At 40.6% G+C, this 16284-nt stretch overlaps 1 protein-coding gene across 2 annotated transcripts in view; it reads left to right on the top strand.

Moving 5' to 3' along the window:
- KDM4B (lysine (K)-specific demethylase 4B) overlaps nucleotides 1-16284 on the top strand; it is an 80641-nt gene that overhangs the window by 1955 nt on the left and 62402 nt on the right. For both annotated transcript variants that reach the window (XM_009318406.1, XM_009318405.1), the window contains exons 2-4: nucleotides 367-542; nucleotides 1422-1536; nucleotides 3618-3811. In XM_009318406.1, coding sequence (XP_009316681.1) covers nucleotides 367-542; nucleotides 1422-1536; nucleotides 3618-3811 — 485 coding nt within the window. The remainder of the gene's footprint in view (nucleotides 1-366; nucleotides 543-1421; nucleotides 1537-3617; nucleotides 3812-16284) is intronic.

Here is a 16284-nt window from a genome sequence, read left to right as displayed (position 1 = left end):
GCCGTTCTGGAGGGAAGGCATGTGCAGTCCTTCTGGCACGCAGCGTATTTCCTTGGTATAACTATATATCTTTTTATCATCACTGGCCATCTTCTGTGACACTGTACTGATGGGGCTGCTAGCAGCAGGCTTTCAGCCCTCTAACCATGTCAGCTAGTCCTGCACTTCAGCAGATGCAGAACAGGTGTCTTGTCATATGTGCTGGTTATTTGAGATGCTGCTGTTATCTGATAACCTGCAGCAGCAGGATGAAATATCTTCCACTTCAACAGTTTTTTCTTCAGCAGAGGTTTGGTTTGCCTGTTGTGAACATGAAGTTTGTTTTTTTTTTTTGTTTTGTTTGTTTGTTTGTTTTTCCAACTCCAGGTGATTCCTCCCAAGGAATGGAAGCCCCGAAAAACCTATGATGACATAGATGACATGGTTATCCCAGCTCCTATTCAGCAGGTGGTTACTGGACAGTCGGGGTTATTCACCCAGTATAATATACAGAAGAAACCTATGACTGTGGGAGAATACCGGCGTCTGGCTAATAGCGAGAAGTATGTTTGTGTTAAGTGATGCGCTTACATTGTGAATGGGGGAGTTGTGCAGAAGGCTTTTCTTTCTAGAAACAAGCTGAAAAGAAAATGCAGCCTTGTTAAATAGGAAGCATTTCTGAGGAAACAGCTTTTTCTTGAAAGCTTCTATCCAATCTCAAACAAGTTTGTAACTTGGTGGCTTTTGGTGTATCTTAAATCTTTTTCTGGGAGTTGGTATAGAAGGATCTTCAAAGTCAGTATTTGGCTAAGAATCTGCCTGAAAAGGATGGCTTGGGCTTCAAAGAAGAGCTCTCGGTGTATTAATGGTTGTTCTGGAAAATGTGTTCCATTGCTGAGGTAGAAGTACAAGTATCTTGGAGTGCCTGAGCTAATATTAATAACGTGAGTGTCTTTGGAAGTGACTGGAAACTTTGCAGAGCTCTTCAGTTAGCTGGGACAAGCCGACGGATTCAAGCTGCAGTTGCATCCTTTTTTCAGAGTCACTTTCCCAGAGCTCTGGAGTACCTTGGGTTTTAACTCAAGCATTACTGACATCATGCAATCAACTTTGAATTATTGCTAATACAGCATATACATGAGTGCTTTACCTGCCTTCAGCTCCCTGTGTAATAACTTCATCTCAAAGATCCTTAGGTTGGGGATCTGGTGCTTCACGGGAGTGCACATCCTGTTTGTCAGCCTGCGCTAAGAGGTTTTGTAGAAAGATTTAAAAGGCAGCAAATTATATGAATCTGAGTAGAATTAAAAATGAAATGCACCTTCAGTAACCTCCTGAGTGTGCCTACTGTGAAATGCACGCTTCTTTCCAGTCATTTATCTGTCTGTGATGAGTGTTCCTTAGGACTTCTTGCCTCTTTATCTTTTCCATGTTCTGATCAGGTATTGTACTCCACGCCATCAAGATTTTGAAGATTTGGAGCGCAAGTACTGGAAGAACCTCACATTTGTCTCACCAATTTATGGGGCTGATATCAGTGGCTCACTATATGATGCAGTAAGTGAAATGCTCTTTTACTTATTTTAAATATGGACTGACTTTCATATTGCTCTTTTCTCATTAAGGAACAGTAATTCAGAATTTATTTCATTTAGCAACCTTAAAAGAAGCAAATAATATCTTTATTTTTCCCTCATTACAAAAGTGTGACTAAACTTCCCACCTTCCCCAGAGGTTCAAGATAAGAGAGTCAATGGAAGCTGTGAAAAGCTTAGTTTTACTACGAAAAAAAGGGATTTAAATGAGTTCTTACAAAGTGTTTGGCCAAAAATTGTATATAGCTTGCAGAAAAGGTTGTTAAAGAAAACTGGTCTGGTATCATAATGATAGCCCAGATATATTTGATGGTATGCAGGTAAATTAAAAGTAAGCTACTGATCCTGATCTCTTATCGTGCTAGGGGTTTGGGTTTTTTTTTTTCTTTTTTTTTAAAGGGAATAAAATAGACATTTCTGCTGAAGCACCTTAGAGAGCCAGAAAAAAGCAGCATTTCAAGGAATTGGGTGCTTCATCAAAAACACTTTTTTTGATGCTTAACACAACTAAAATATTTGCATGTGGATTTTTTCTCTGTAGGCAGCTATATTAGGAAACAATGCACCTGTGTGCTAAATTATTTTACAATTCAAATTGTTTAAGCTTTTCCTTGGTGAAATTGCATCCTATGCTTAAAGTAGTTCTGTTGTGGTTTCTTCTGCTGTAAATGATAAAGGTTGCTAATCTTCTTACTCTGTTTAGGCAGCTAATTTAAAGCAGTGCCCTTCCTCTGTAGTTTTCTTTTGAGTGGAAAGTGGCCTTTTTTTGGAGTGCTGTCTGATTGTCTGCAGTATAAACTGCGTATTAACGTAAAAGTGGCTCTTTATTATCAGTATGGTTTAATATGGAATTAATTGGAATAAACATAGATATCTGAGGCCTTCACAGCCATGGACATCGAAGTTATCCATAGTATTTGGTGCTTTGATGAGAGTATCGCATTCTTGTCCATGGTATGATCAGGGAAGGTGACGTAACCAGGCACAGATACAAGCTTTAGGAGAAGTAGCTTCTGCAATGTACTGAATATACATTGTGTTTCCTTCAAGTTCCTGTAAGCAGAAATGAAATAATTGAATTACCAGTCACACCTAAAGAACATTTCCTACTGCCCAGTTACTGACATTGCTGCAAGCACTGAGGCGTCAGAGTCATGAAAAACATTCTCCTTCTGCACTCCTTTTCATCTCACTTTTCAGCTGCTTCCTTTCTTCAGCCCTTTCCTCCCTGCCCCCCTGTGGTTTTTTTTTCAGATTGATTTAGAAAGTTTCAAGACTGAGCAGCTTGAGTTTCACTGTCTTGCAGTTACTCCAGCGAGCAGCACGAAGCTGGGATTGCTTGCATACCTGTCAGTTACTTGCATGCATATTAAGTACGCTGGGGAAAAGGGGTGGGAAGGAAACCGTTTGTTTCCTTTTGGAGATTGTATTACCCTTCAGGCAATCTCAAGGTTAAAGATTTGTACCAGTTTATGTGACTTTTTCTGTTTCACACTGAAGTAGAGAAAACCAACTGTCAGATTTAGAACTTCTTTTCATTGCTCTTTCTGTTTAAATATTGATAATAACAAAACTGTCTTCCCTGTTCTTTATCTGAAGCACTGAGCTGATGTAGAGGCTTCCGCCGCTTTGGCCACATTGAAGTCTAGTGTTTCTCATCAGCTGATACATGTTCATCAGGTGAAGAACGTCTGGATGGAATATGTCATTGAAGAAGTGTATTTTACCCTTAGTTTATCTTATGTTTATTAGTAGAACAGTTACTTAACGGTAGAGTATCACATAGTACAAGTGCCTCTCCAGAGAACACATTTAGCGAGAAGCTAGTCATCAGTCCCTTTGCCACAAAGTAGTGGTAATGCATCCTTTTCACGGTTATTGATGAACACTAAAAGTAAGCTTCCTGGAAGCAGGTGGAATTAAATTAATGCAGATAACTCTAGGATATCCACATTTTAAGGCATTGAAGGGAAGCTGTGCACTATTATTCTGCTTAGCAAGTCCTGATATGTTCCAGTACAAAACATTTCTTTTGAATTACAGGATGTGGAAGAATGGAATATTGGCAATCTGAACACCCTCTTAGACATGGTGGAACATGAGTGTGGCATTATCATAGAAGGTGTAAACACTCCCTACCTCTACTTTGGGATGTGGAAGACAACATTTGCTTGGCATACAGAGGACATGGATCTCTACAGTATCAACTACTTGCATTTTGGGGAGCCAAAATCCTGGTAAGTGATAGAGTACTAACAGGTAGTGGCTGCGTACCTTTGCCCTCACTTAGAGACCACTGCAATACCCTTTTCTGCAGGTCTACCTAATTCTATCAGGCCTACTTAGTCTCTCACTTCCCCTTTTTTCCCCCTCTCCTACTCTACATTTGAAAGCAGTTTTACTTTTTTTCATGCTGTCTTGTTCAGAGGCCATTAGGCTGACTTTCTAGAAAAGTAGCAGAATTAGGGAGCCTTGTTGACGTCGCAAGTAAAAACAGATTTCAGCAGTTGGGGCTTTCTGGAAACTAATGCACAGGAGAGCACTCCCACTAATGTGGGAGAGCAAATGGTGATGGGAATGTGCGGATGCTTCAGATGCACTTTAATAGTGACACTGTTGTTCTTGCATTGTGCTGTAGTCAGGGAACATCTGTTACTTTAAGATTTCCATTATTTAAATGTGTAAATATGCTTACAACTCCAGGGACAAGATAGGTCAAAGGGTTACTCTTTCATCGTCAATTCTTATAATAACGATACGCATTTTTCAACACTGTTGATTGCATAGACTGGTTGGAAATAACTTTCCACAAAAATAATCAATAGATAAGGATTAAATTAAGAAGCTAGGAAATCTGGAATATGTTACCGAGAACCAGTCTGTCTTCTTTTTTTCTCAGGCCTCCTATTTAAAAGTATAACCTGAGAGACTTAGCAACCCAGAAGAGCTTTACTAAAGATCTTGATGTGACTAATAAATATTGACATTTGCGTGCAAATTAGAGCTTAAATGTCACTGTGAAGCTGCTGTCATTTTGCCCTGGCAGTGGCAGACAGGATCCTCCCATGACTCTGCAATATGAGTCCCCAGTGACACCAAGTATCTCCAGGCTGTTAGTGCCTGTGGGCATATAAAAGCTACCAACAGCAAAGAGGCTGTAATGAATGGATACAGTGTTCTTTTACAGTCTTGAAAAGGAGTGGAGGGAGGGGCTGAATCTGTAACATTCAGCTATAGTCTTAATGTAAACTTTAAAAATCTTTCCAACGTGTCAGAAAATCTGTTTCCCCAGCATACCTGATTCTTAGTCTCCCTCTTTCAGGCAGATGCACAAGGATTTCACAGAATCTCTTATGATACCTCTGTTAAACAAGCTTGATCTCAAGAAACGTATCTCTGGATTAGGAATGAAATGTGACACGCTCTCATTTTAGATGCTGTTGATTTTTTCCTTCATCTTCAGCAGCAGTTCATCAAAACCGGTTTTATTCGGTCCCCATCTCCAGTAGGTGGTGCCACCAGCACACGAGAAGCACGCGCTCTCCTTTGCCCATATGGCGCGTTGACCGCCAGCAAAGCCGGTGTCTTCTCTGGCGTGGCGGTTTCAGCACGTCAGCGCGCAAGAGTTGGCTGCTCTAAGAGTTGTAGGAGCAACTGACCTGAGGTTTGCGTGAGGGTCATGCGATCATGGCTGTCTCTGACCGCTCCTTTCCTGCCTGCATGTTAATCAGTTCTGCCTCATGTGTCTTCTGCTTGCTTTTTGTTCCGAGCCCAGAATAGAGGGTTATCTACTTCAAAAAGTAGAAATAAGAACAGATTACCTTGAAAAGAGAAGCTGGTTACAGTGTGACAATAATGGCTGTTCCACAAACTCTCACATTGTGAGCAAAAGGTAGAGAACAGATGTGAAATGAAGTATACACGAAGTATTTGTAGCCCAGCCTAAACTGTTTTTCTTCTTGCATGCGTCTTAGGAACTTCATGCTGTTGTTTGGTTGTATTTTTTTTTTTTTGGTTGGGTTTTTTTTTTAGGTTGTTTTTTTTTTTTTTAGTATTGTAGATAGAATATGTGGATATCCACATATGGTGTATATCATAAGGATGATAAATTCATTGCATGAAGCACTTGCCTCATCTTTACTAAACAGTGGGTTTTCCTTATGTTTGCTGTTGTTTCTGTGGGAAATACGGATTGTATAGTAGAGAAACAAACAAAACAAACCTCCAAACGTTTGTGTTGCATGTTTGTGTGGAGAGGTTAAGAATCAGAAAGAAGTGGAAATTGTAGATGGAAAACTGTATCTGGCAAATACCGGATCTTAAAAGTTCTTGGTAGCTTTTATTTCTGTCTAATCTTCTGAGGATTTTGGGGAGATGCTGGGGAACACCTAATATTCCCTTAAGAGGGATTTCAGTTGTTGAAGAGTTCAGTTGCTACTGCTTATAATTGGAATAGAGAAGAGAAATCCTAAAATCTTCTTGTAAAGGAGCTTAGGTGTTGCTGGGTAGAAATCAAAGCAGGAACATGCATGGGACCTCATTGGTTTTCGGTGGTTTTTCTTTTTTTTTTTTTTTTTTTTTTAAAGGTACCTTTACCCCACTTAAAGAGGAGGAGAGGATTTTAATCCAGCCATTCTGTGTTTGTATAGTTCTTTTATAGTTACTAGTTCTATAAACCTTACATGGTTGGGGGAAAATGAGGATTTTGAGAACAGAGACCATGTTTTGGGCAAAACGTTTTCCCATTTAACTGAGTTAGATGACAGTGTGTAACACAAAACTTGATGTGTTGTGACAGGATGCCACTGCTGGTTTGGCAGGCCTCTCTGCTGTTCCCTTAAGCATAAGGCAAGAGTGTGCCACTTGCCCAAGTCATTTCTTCCTTGTTCTTCACTATGACAGCTTCTGTTAATGAGTTCTCAAGCCCTTCTGTGAACAAGCATTGGCTTCTGAGGAGTAAATCTGAATAACCCTTTGAGCAGACCTGGAACTTTCCAGGTACCTGAGCAATCGCCTGTTTTCTGGTTGTGATTGCAGTCATCCCAGAGCTCAGTTGGGGGAGCTCTTGGGCTTCGGTGGTGAAATTCCAGTGGTGCAGCCTGGCTTTGCTCAGAGATGGCTAAAATGTTAGTTCAGTTTTTCTGGCACCACCTCTGTGGAAATTTCCCAGCTTCCTTCATCCTTTTTATAGACTCTTTGACTCTGACAGTGATCATCTTAGAAGCACCTCGGGGAATAGCAGGAGTGTGGAGAGTTACGAAGTCTACCAGTTTGGGGTTGAGCTCTAAAATAAGAGGCAGAGTTATTGTTTGGCTGTCAGAGATATTTATATAGTGAAACCAAGGACTCTGTATATTGGTAGTATTCTGCTTCAAAATTGTCGGTTAAAAACCATAACTCTTTCTTCATGTCTCTCGTAAATTATCTTAGGCTACTTTAATCCAGGCTTTGCAGGGTAGCGTGTAGGAGTGGTGAGAAGCCACCAGCTCTGTTTCCTTATGACAGCAAGGTGTGAAAGGAATCGGGCCGATTGAGGTTGCCTCCCAGACCTCATTCAAGTGGGTTCTATGAGAAATCTCTGTTTATTTGCTGTGGAAGGGGTGAAGCACCTTCTCAGGGAGGTCTGGATGATACGTTCAGACCATGAGAAGCCACCTCAGTCAACAAAGATAAGCTGAGAATCTGTCTCATGGGTCAGGGAGGATAGTTACTGAAGTATTGATTTCGTATGTGTCTTTCATTTCTGTCTTTGGAATTTTGGGTTATACCTCTTACAGAACAGGTGCTTTGGGGACTGTTGGAATTACAGTTAAAATAAATGTCTGTGGCTCAACAACTGAAGATGGCTTCTTTGTACAACCTAATGAGCATCTGCTTGGTCATACAACTCCTTGATTAATGTGTGTCTCTGTCACTGCAGAGAAGTCCTGCTGCCAGCACGTTCTGGTACTGTTTCCATACGCAGAGTAGAACAGGCTGCAGCAATATGAGTTGTCTACACAGAGTTGTGTCACTGGGGATGCAGGTTAAAAAACTGTTCAGCGCTAAGTGAAGTACTTCATCAGTAAAGGGTCATCCAGTGGTGAGGGAGAGGAAAGGGGGTAATAGAAGACAGCTTTTTTCCTGCTTCCAGTCTCATTAAATGATTTATCCATGCCTGTAGATTGCAATGCATTTATTTCTTAAATTCTGTCTTGTTGTACCAAGAAGAATGAGCACTGTTACATGTCTTTAGCCATAATGGTTGCTGCTGCAAAGATACCCGTACTGCCCCTTTCGGGTTATACTTGCCTCCTATCGAAGATGATCATCTTTTCTGATGCGCTGTTTCTCAGGCGTATGCATCTGGTCTACATTGTAGTCACACTGTTGTTGTTTTTAACTGGAAAATCAGTCTGACAGGCTGAAGAGAGGTAGCATGGAAGGCGTGGACACTTTCCATCAAACATACCAGGAATTGGGAGCTGTTGTGTAACTTCACGTTAAGCTTCTCAGGCAGGGAGCTGCCAGATTGAGTCTCTTGCTTGCTTGTTTCTCAAATTACAACAAAATGTCCCTTTCCCATTAGTAGTTTAATTACAACCTTTTCATAGTCTGTCTTCAGTTTTTTTCAAAAGTTTGAATGTATTTCATTTGCAGCCCTATATTAAACCTCTTGTGGTAGGAGTTTTTACTGTATCAATTATACATATTATGTATAATTACCTTATACATTCATATGCTGAGATCTAAAATAGAGCATATTGTCAAACGGTACTAACAGAAGACTGATTTTTATAATGACAGAAGCAACAAAACGGAATGCCAAGCCTCATACTTCATGGTTATTATGGCATTTTATTGAGGAACGTATGCATCTCAGCCCTTGCAATTTCAAAAGCGTATTTTTAAACACTGTGATACTCCACCATCGCTTTGTTTCTTCTCTCTAAAAATGTGCAATACCCACCTTGAGGGCTTCCTGTGGTACGGAAGTGCCGAAGGAAACTTTAAATCTCAATAATGTGAATTTGATGGATACGCTTTGGAGGTGTAATGTCTCTATCTTGTTTTGTCAACACTGTAGCACCTGTACTGGGTAATAAGGTTATTTTTCTCAGATATTTTGTGACTTATCTTGTTGTATAGCAACAATATTTAATATACCTTCTGTAAGTACTAATGGGATGTTACACTGTATTCTTTCTCTCAGAAACTGCAGGTGTTGAACCAGAGTGACACTGAGGATGGTAATTGATTTTTATAAAATGTCCCTGTTTCCTTATCATGTTGGATGTTTAATCCCCTTTAATTAAAATAGGGAGCCAGCTTTAGCTTTTAAGTTATATGGTCTCCTCTCCAAAACGTTCCCTTGCTGCAAGTGGATCATGCCTAATCTGTTTGACTTTGATATCACAGAGTACGCTTTATGCCAGAACAGCAGTTTATGTGGTATTAAGGACAAATTACCAAAGGAACTTTAAAATAATATGATTCGTTGAAAGCACTGGTCACAGATACAATTACATTTTAAAAAACACTTCTGGAATTCTGTCTTGTAAAAGTATTAAGATTTCAGGTAACTACTTTCAAGTAAGCAAACTTTGTTGGTTAAAGTATTTTAGAATTTCTGCTTTCTTTTCTCTGGGTGTCTCGTGAGGTTCCCTGTGTAGGGTAAGTCTGTCTGTCGGAATTGAGGAAAACAAGTCCATGGGAGGACTTGCTTGTAACATCTACAGTTTAATAAATTTGTAGTATCTGTAACTGATGCCACCATCAATAGGGAAACCTTACATTTTCTAACAGTGATATGATGGGGAGATTTAAAGCAAGACATGATTGTTCCCCTGGGAGAGGATTGTGAAAGGAGCCCTCTTTATTCTTGGCTAAAAGCATATACAGCTGCAGGTACAAAGTGCTGAGGATCTCACTGCTGATTTTATTTTTCATTGTTGTCTTAGGGGGTACTGCAGCTGTCTTAGTCAGAACTGCTGTCCTATTCTCCCCCCACGGCAGAAAATGTTAATCCCTGGGAAACTATCATGGGGGAAGAAAATGACCTAATACGGTCATGGAGCTGAACTCTTCCAGCTTCTCTCCTTCATCGTTTTCAGTGCAGGATGCTGGGTCCTTATCCCCATTTCCCCGTGTGGTATTCTGCACCATCCCTCTACTTTAACGCACTCTCACATATGTTGCAGTTTGTTGCGAGCTTGATGTAATCTCATTTAAAGCAGCTGGGTTTAATGTTTGATACTGAGTTGTATGGCAGCAGGGGGGAAGGGCACTTGTCCCTTGCATCATTTATTGCCTTCTAACTATTACGTTCCCTTAGGGGGCCATTGCACAGGGTGGTTGAATAGCTGAATTGATCAGATGTGATTATAAGTCTTGGTTATTGGGATCTCGGTAACCCTTGCACCCTGGAGATCCTGTGGGTTTCTTAAAGCTAGGTTAGCTGGAATCTCATATGCATTTTGCCCTTGAGGGAACTGAGGACTCTGAATTTGTTACACTATGGCTTTCTATTTTGCTCCATACAGAGAATATTTTTTCCCTGAGTTTTACTTTTCCTATTTCTTGGTGTTAGGGAATTCAGAAGAAGATTCTGCAGCCTTTGCTCCCTCGATCCCCAAGGTCTGCATCAGCCTTCCATGCGAAGTGTGTGGGGTTGCCTTGCTCTTAAATGTGTGCACACATTTGCGGTTTGTGTGTTCCACTCCTGACAGTAGAGATTTATAGGCTTGTTGGGGTGGAGCGGGGGGAGAAAGGAGGGGCAGGGGAAGGCCATTTGGCTGTGATGGGCTCCTTGCAGCTCACAAATTTCCTTCCTGCCTCTGCTATCCCATGTAATCTGTTTTACAGCTCTGCAGTTTTGGATGGAGAAAGAGTAGAATTTATGGTGATGGTTGATTTATAGATTAACTGCAACACCATTTGCTCTCAGGCAGATTTGGCAAAGCAAGACCCTTTTCTGTTGATAAAAGGGACAGAGGAAGGAACAGTGATATTCATTAAAAGAAATAAAAGGAAAGTGAGATAAAGTATGGCCAGGCGGAACAGCTTTTCACTCTCCTACCTCTTCCAAAACTGTTAGGTGAAAGCTGCTTTGGAACAGGCTTTCTGCATTGTGAATCTGTGTGCATGTTGATTTGCTCTGAGATTCATGAAAGGAGTGATATATTGAGATGCAGAGTTGCATCCCCCTGTAATTCACTGATAAATGAGAGCAGTGCAGCAGTGAGTTATTAATACAGCCTTTCAAGCTTCATATACCGCAGTCATTAGTTAATCAATACAAACCACCCTATACTACTAATATGCAAACAAGCCTTCCTCCAGGCTCCCCTCAGGTCTGCGGGGTACTGTTCGTCCTGGAGGTGGTGCTGTGGGTGAAGGATGATGTAAATCTCATTAGAAAGGGAACGATGCTAGCTGACAGTCTGCTTTAAAAATCCAAGGGATCGACATATTGTATAGAGACTGTGTCTTGGGCAACTGGAGTGGTTTTAATGTGGTTAAGTCATCAAACCAAACTATATGGAGAGTTATCAGCTCTGACTTGTGTTATGTGGATTATCTTCTCAAACAGGTGCCTGCAACTGGAATAGTGGAGACTTTTCTTTTTAATAGACTTAGATTTTTGTTGTGTTTTATTATGCCGTTGTAGAGAGATTATTAAAAGATAATTTTTCCAGTGCAGAGGAGGCACGGTATTCTGGGGAGGTAGGACTCGCGTGTTGCCTTTCTTCATTCACCCTCATCTAACTTCAAGAGAAAATGCCATGAAGATCAAGCCAGACTCTCGGACTGATGGGATCAACTACGGAACTTGTCCGAGGAGGGACTGTTGCTCTGTAAGAGAACAGATGAAATGAACCCAGCCAGCCAGCTGGCTGCCCGTACCCATTCAGTCTCCTTCCTCCTTTCACTCAGCTCTGTTCTGTATATGTATTTCCCCCTCCAAAGTCCTCTTTCTGTTTCTTATTCTTGTCTAAATCCACTGCAGAAGACATGGGATTAGTACATACTTTGCTGCCATTTTAGTTTTCAGTCTGTGCATTTTATGTCCATCTTTACTGGGCCTGTTTAGTTAGTTTGTTGAAATTATAAACTCTTAGAGGTTGGGGTTCATCTGTGAGTAGTTGTACCTAACCTAGCAAAGTGGAGATCCTTCCGATCTATGGTTCGTCTCTGCACCTTTCCAGAATGATCTTGGAAGGTGGTAATGCTGATCTGTGATGACATCCTCATTTTTACAGCAGTGTCTTCAAGTGGGCTTCTACTCCACTGACACAGTGTTTAATGCGTGTACTGCTGCCAGCACTAATAATTCATCACAGCTCAGTAGTCCCAGTCTGGATTGAGAGAAGCGTGTCTTTGATCCAAGAAGGCTCTTGCTGCAACTCATTCTTGCGTTTTGAAAGTGTCTGCTCAAAGCTCAGGCCTGATTTGAAATGAAGATCTATGGAAGTCTGACAGGATCACAGATTGGTTATAATAACTGAGGCTTTTGAACAGTGCACTCTGCCACTGAGACAACATGGGAGGGAGATGTGCTTCCATGCTTCATATAACTCTTTCAGTCTGATCTGACTTGGGCCCTGTGGGAGAATGAGCTTGCAAATTCTGGCTTGGCATGGCGCTGAAAGCAGGGGTTGGAAAGACCAGAAGGAAGCAACGGTGGTACTGCAGAGCTTTGTCTTTATTCACATTTTGTTAACACATTGGCAGAAATCAGCGGGGATTTTTTCTTTACTCAGCAGAGAAAATTGACGTTGGGTGATGCCAAGTGCAATACCAGTGTAGTTTAAAATAACAGAAACCTGTAGTAATGACAATACTTAAATAGCACTCTGCCTCGTCTGAGTGCTCTGCAATTGTTAACTAGTTAATGTTCTAAGTAATATATATGCTGGGTTTCTATCCACTTCATTTGTAACTGGCCAATCAACATGACAAAGGGCATCAAGTAGAAGAAATAAAGGAAACTTTACAAACTGTGTTACTGATCTTTATCAAATCTTAGCTATTAACACTTCTAGCTTTGATGCTGACAAGAGCATAGGCACTAACTTCAAAGTAGTAGCTGTAGTTTGAAACAATGCAGCGTGATGGATGAGAAGCATTAAACCTTTGGAATAGTTTTTTCCCTCAAAAAAGAAAAGTGTGTGTGTGTAGAGGCACTGCACCTCTAGCACAAGGGGTTTCCTAATCCAAAAATACCTTTAATTACTAGTGAGCAGATTTCTTTTGTTCTGCTGTAGGAAATTATCCGTATTTTTTTTCCAAAAGCAGTGAGCAGGAGTGTACATGTGCCTGTGCCCAGTAAAGGAGGCAGCTCTCACAGGCCAGTTGGTACAAGATAGGAACATCTGTGATCTCCCCTGGTTACCTTCACAAAGAGGTATTTTTTTAGAATATAAGATCTTTGAAGCATAATCTTCACTTTTCTTTATATTTGTACAGTATCCACTACAAAAAGCAACCAGTAATTAATAATCTGATTGCCAGGTTTGGGAAATAAATCTGAGTTGAACAGGTTTTTCAAAACAAATAACGGAGAATGGCAAGGGGATGAATATTGTAGTCATTCATCTCTGTTGAATTGTATACTAATTATCTTCTTGGCCAAACTGAATGAATAAATTATTTCATAATGTTTTTCCCAAAACACCTTTTCTTAGTAAAATACCCCCTTCATACTGCTCATTCACTGCATGCAGAAGCAGACTATGGGTTTATTTTGTATGTGTGGAAGGAGAGTCGCTCCAATGTGATTTGTAATTTTGTGCTTTGTGCCTGGCATTTGTTGCTATGAAGCTAACTGGACTGGTACATTGATAGTCTTTCCAAGAGCAGATGGTTGGTCATATTAAACTCTCTGTTTTAAAATAGTATTTAAAAATTGCATTTGAGTTCTGGAAAATTCTCCTTTTTGTATTCATTGAGTTCTGGGTTTGTGAAACACTGTGAAAGTAGCCAATTGCTCAGTTGTTTTGTGCAAATGTTGTAGTTACAAGTTCGGGTGTACCCCTTGAAAATTCATATTGCTTTAAAATCAGAATTTTCAAAAGCTGCTGTCTAATGTCACTTCTTGAAACTAATGTCTCTTTAACGCTATTTCTAGCTCATGGCAACTTTAAGCGTTAAAGAGTCTTTTAGCAGTATGTGATTGGCACAAGTTAGATTTGACTCTCATCTTCCAGGGGTGAATCCATAAGGATTTGATCCCAGCTCCAGAGTGACCTGAGATATTCTGCCCATCCTTACTGGAAAACAAATGGAGAGTTTGCAATTGCACAAACTTGAGTTTCTTAAGGGAAGGAGGAAGTTTCTCATCTTGCTTACTGTTCTGTTAGCAGCAAAATTGCTTGCCATTTCTTCATATTGTGCTTGGCAATGGGGTTGATAATTAGGCAGCTAGGAGCATGGAAAAGAGATCTTTCCGAGTGAAATCAGCTCTGTGGTGTAGGTGCTGAGAATGCTTACTGTTACCCAGGCCCTTTCTGAGCAGGTTTTGTCCTCATTTTCTTCCTGTGCTGGTTCCCAAAGGACTGTATTTGAGCAGTTGTCTGCAGAGCTCATTTTTCTCCGAGCTTTAGAAGACAGGTTGATTTGGTGTGTTTGTGTGGTTGTAATCTTGTTCTGTCATTACCTATTTACTCCTTATTATGGCTTTTTGAGCAGATACTCCCCAGCCTCTGTGTTTATCTTTTTCCCTATGTGTATTTCAATAAAAATGTCATTATTTGAAATCATTGACACTGCTGGTTAAAGATACTGAATTCCATCATCTATTGTCCTGTAAAATGATCCATTAAAGATAAAACTGCAGACACTCGATAAAGGTTCTTTCCTAGGAACAAGGAGCTCTCTGATCTGTGTGCGATCTTATCTCCAGAGCACGTGTTTGCATTCTTGATGTAAAGGAGCCACAAAAGAAGGGGACAGATGAGGGAAGCCAGAGGTTTTCCTTTCCACATGGTGATCTTGAGAAGGGAAACTGGATACTTAGAGCAAATTCACTGTGGGGTAACCTCAGATATTGATGAGGAGAAGGAGAAAGGGAGTTGATTTCTGTCTTTTAACAGACTGGGGGGAGATTAAACATGGAGGAAAATAAAGGTGACCATGAAAAGGAGGGTGACGACAGCGCTATCGACGAAGGAACAATCCATTCTTCTTGTTGAAATGCCTTTTTTTCATACAGGCTGCAGAACAGTTTAAAAATAGTGTGGAAAAAGTTCAGTTACTCTGAACTTTACTTTGACACTGCTAGGAGATGTAGTATTATAAATACTTTACCTTGAGGAAAAATTAGGCCTTCGAAGCAGGATATGAACTTTGCAAATGAGGGACTACCCTGTATGTAGTGGTGGTTCTTAATGGCTTCTATTGGGTGATAAATATTCTCGATAGACTAAGGGGTTTTCTTTGGAGGCATTGCTGCTGTCATGGGAGTTAAAGATGTTGAAGGTCAGGGTTCAGATTATGCATTTATGGACACACTTTGTCTTACAGAGATTGAAATAATAGCTTTTTATTCTGCCTGTCATGACTGAGAGTAGGTTGACATTTGAATCTTCAAAGGGTCAGTATTCTTGGCACAACTAAATCTGCTTTGAAGACAGATAACTAACCCCCAGCTTGACACATGGTCTTAGGCATTTTAAATGTGCTGTTCTCTTTTTGTTTCTGTTCCTTATTTCAGTAATTATAGCATGTTAAACTGTGTGGGGCCTGTTTGGCCAGACCTTGTGCAGACACTGTGAAATTAACTTTCTTACCTTCTCACGTGAATCAGACTGAAGTGACATTTCCAAAGCCTTGTGGTTGAACCTCCTCCTGCCCATGGTGCCCAATCTCTAGTAGAGAGTGGGTGCATGAGATTTAGTAGTCTAATCCCTGCTTAATTGCTCTGTGTTGGTGCAAGGAGAGGCTGACATGTAATGAGGTGGGGAGGCAAGGTGGTGTAACTATCAAAAACGCTTGTGTGCATGTGACAACTGCAGAAAGAAAAGGTCTTGGAAGCTTTGGGGGGAGTTTGAGCTGAGGGACAGGATGGTCTGGTCCTCTGCCAAAGCTAGTGGTAGCTTCAGGTGAGAACAGTTCTTCTTAAACGGAGAGAAACCAGTGGAGGATTGCCTTTGTTATAGTTAAAGTTTTTAATAGCTTTCACTGGCCAAGGAGAAGACAAAATTGAATTGCACGCCCTTTGAAGAAGCAGCGATGAGAACAGAATCTGAGCTAGACTGGAAAGTCCCTGAAGAGCACCTGATGCTGGAAACTGTTGCTGCTGTAGTGAATTCCCCGTTATGTCATCTCTTAATGGCTTCTAAACTGGTCCTTGTATCCCAGGATGGTCTGTCTGCTCTTTTTTACTGACACACTCATTTAATTCTTAACTCACAAGACATTTGCTTATTTATTTTCATTGTTTCTGGTAATAATTCTAAACCATTAGAGGGGAAAATTGTATGCAAAAATGCTGTTTCACACTTTATTTGTTTGATGATTTAGAGCGATAGAAAATAGCACATTTGCTGGCTTTTATAGTCTGATAATTATCCGCATCCATCAAGCCATTCCAGGGGAATAAACAAAACACCAAGAAAATTACACTATTAATGACATCCTTTTTGGCAAATAGGAAGGATCTTTCTTTTGTGTTAAGGATAAAAAGGGGACTGTCCAGTTAAACTTACGGTAACAAAAGCAAACTACCACT

Source organism: Pygoscelis adeliae, unplaced genomic scaffold (assembly GCF_000699105.1).
Source record: "Pygoscelis adeliae isolate BGI_AS28 unplaced genomic scaffold, ASM69910v1 Scaffold582, whole genome shotgun sequence".
NCBI classification, from domain to species: domain Eukaryota; kingdom Metazoa; phylum Chordata; class Aves; order Sphenisciformes; family Spheniscidae; genus Pygoscelis; species Pygoscelis adeliae.
This window is presented reverse-complemented; position numbering and strand designations above follow the sequence as displayed.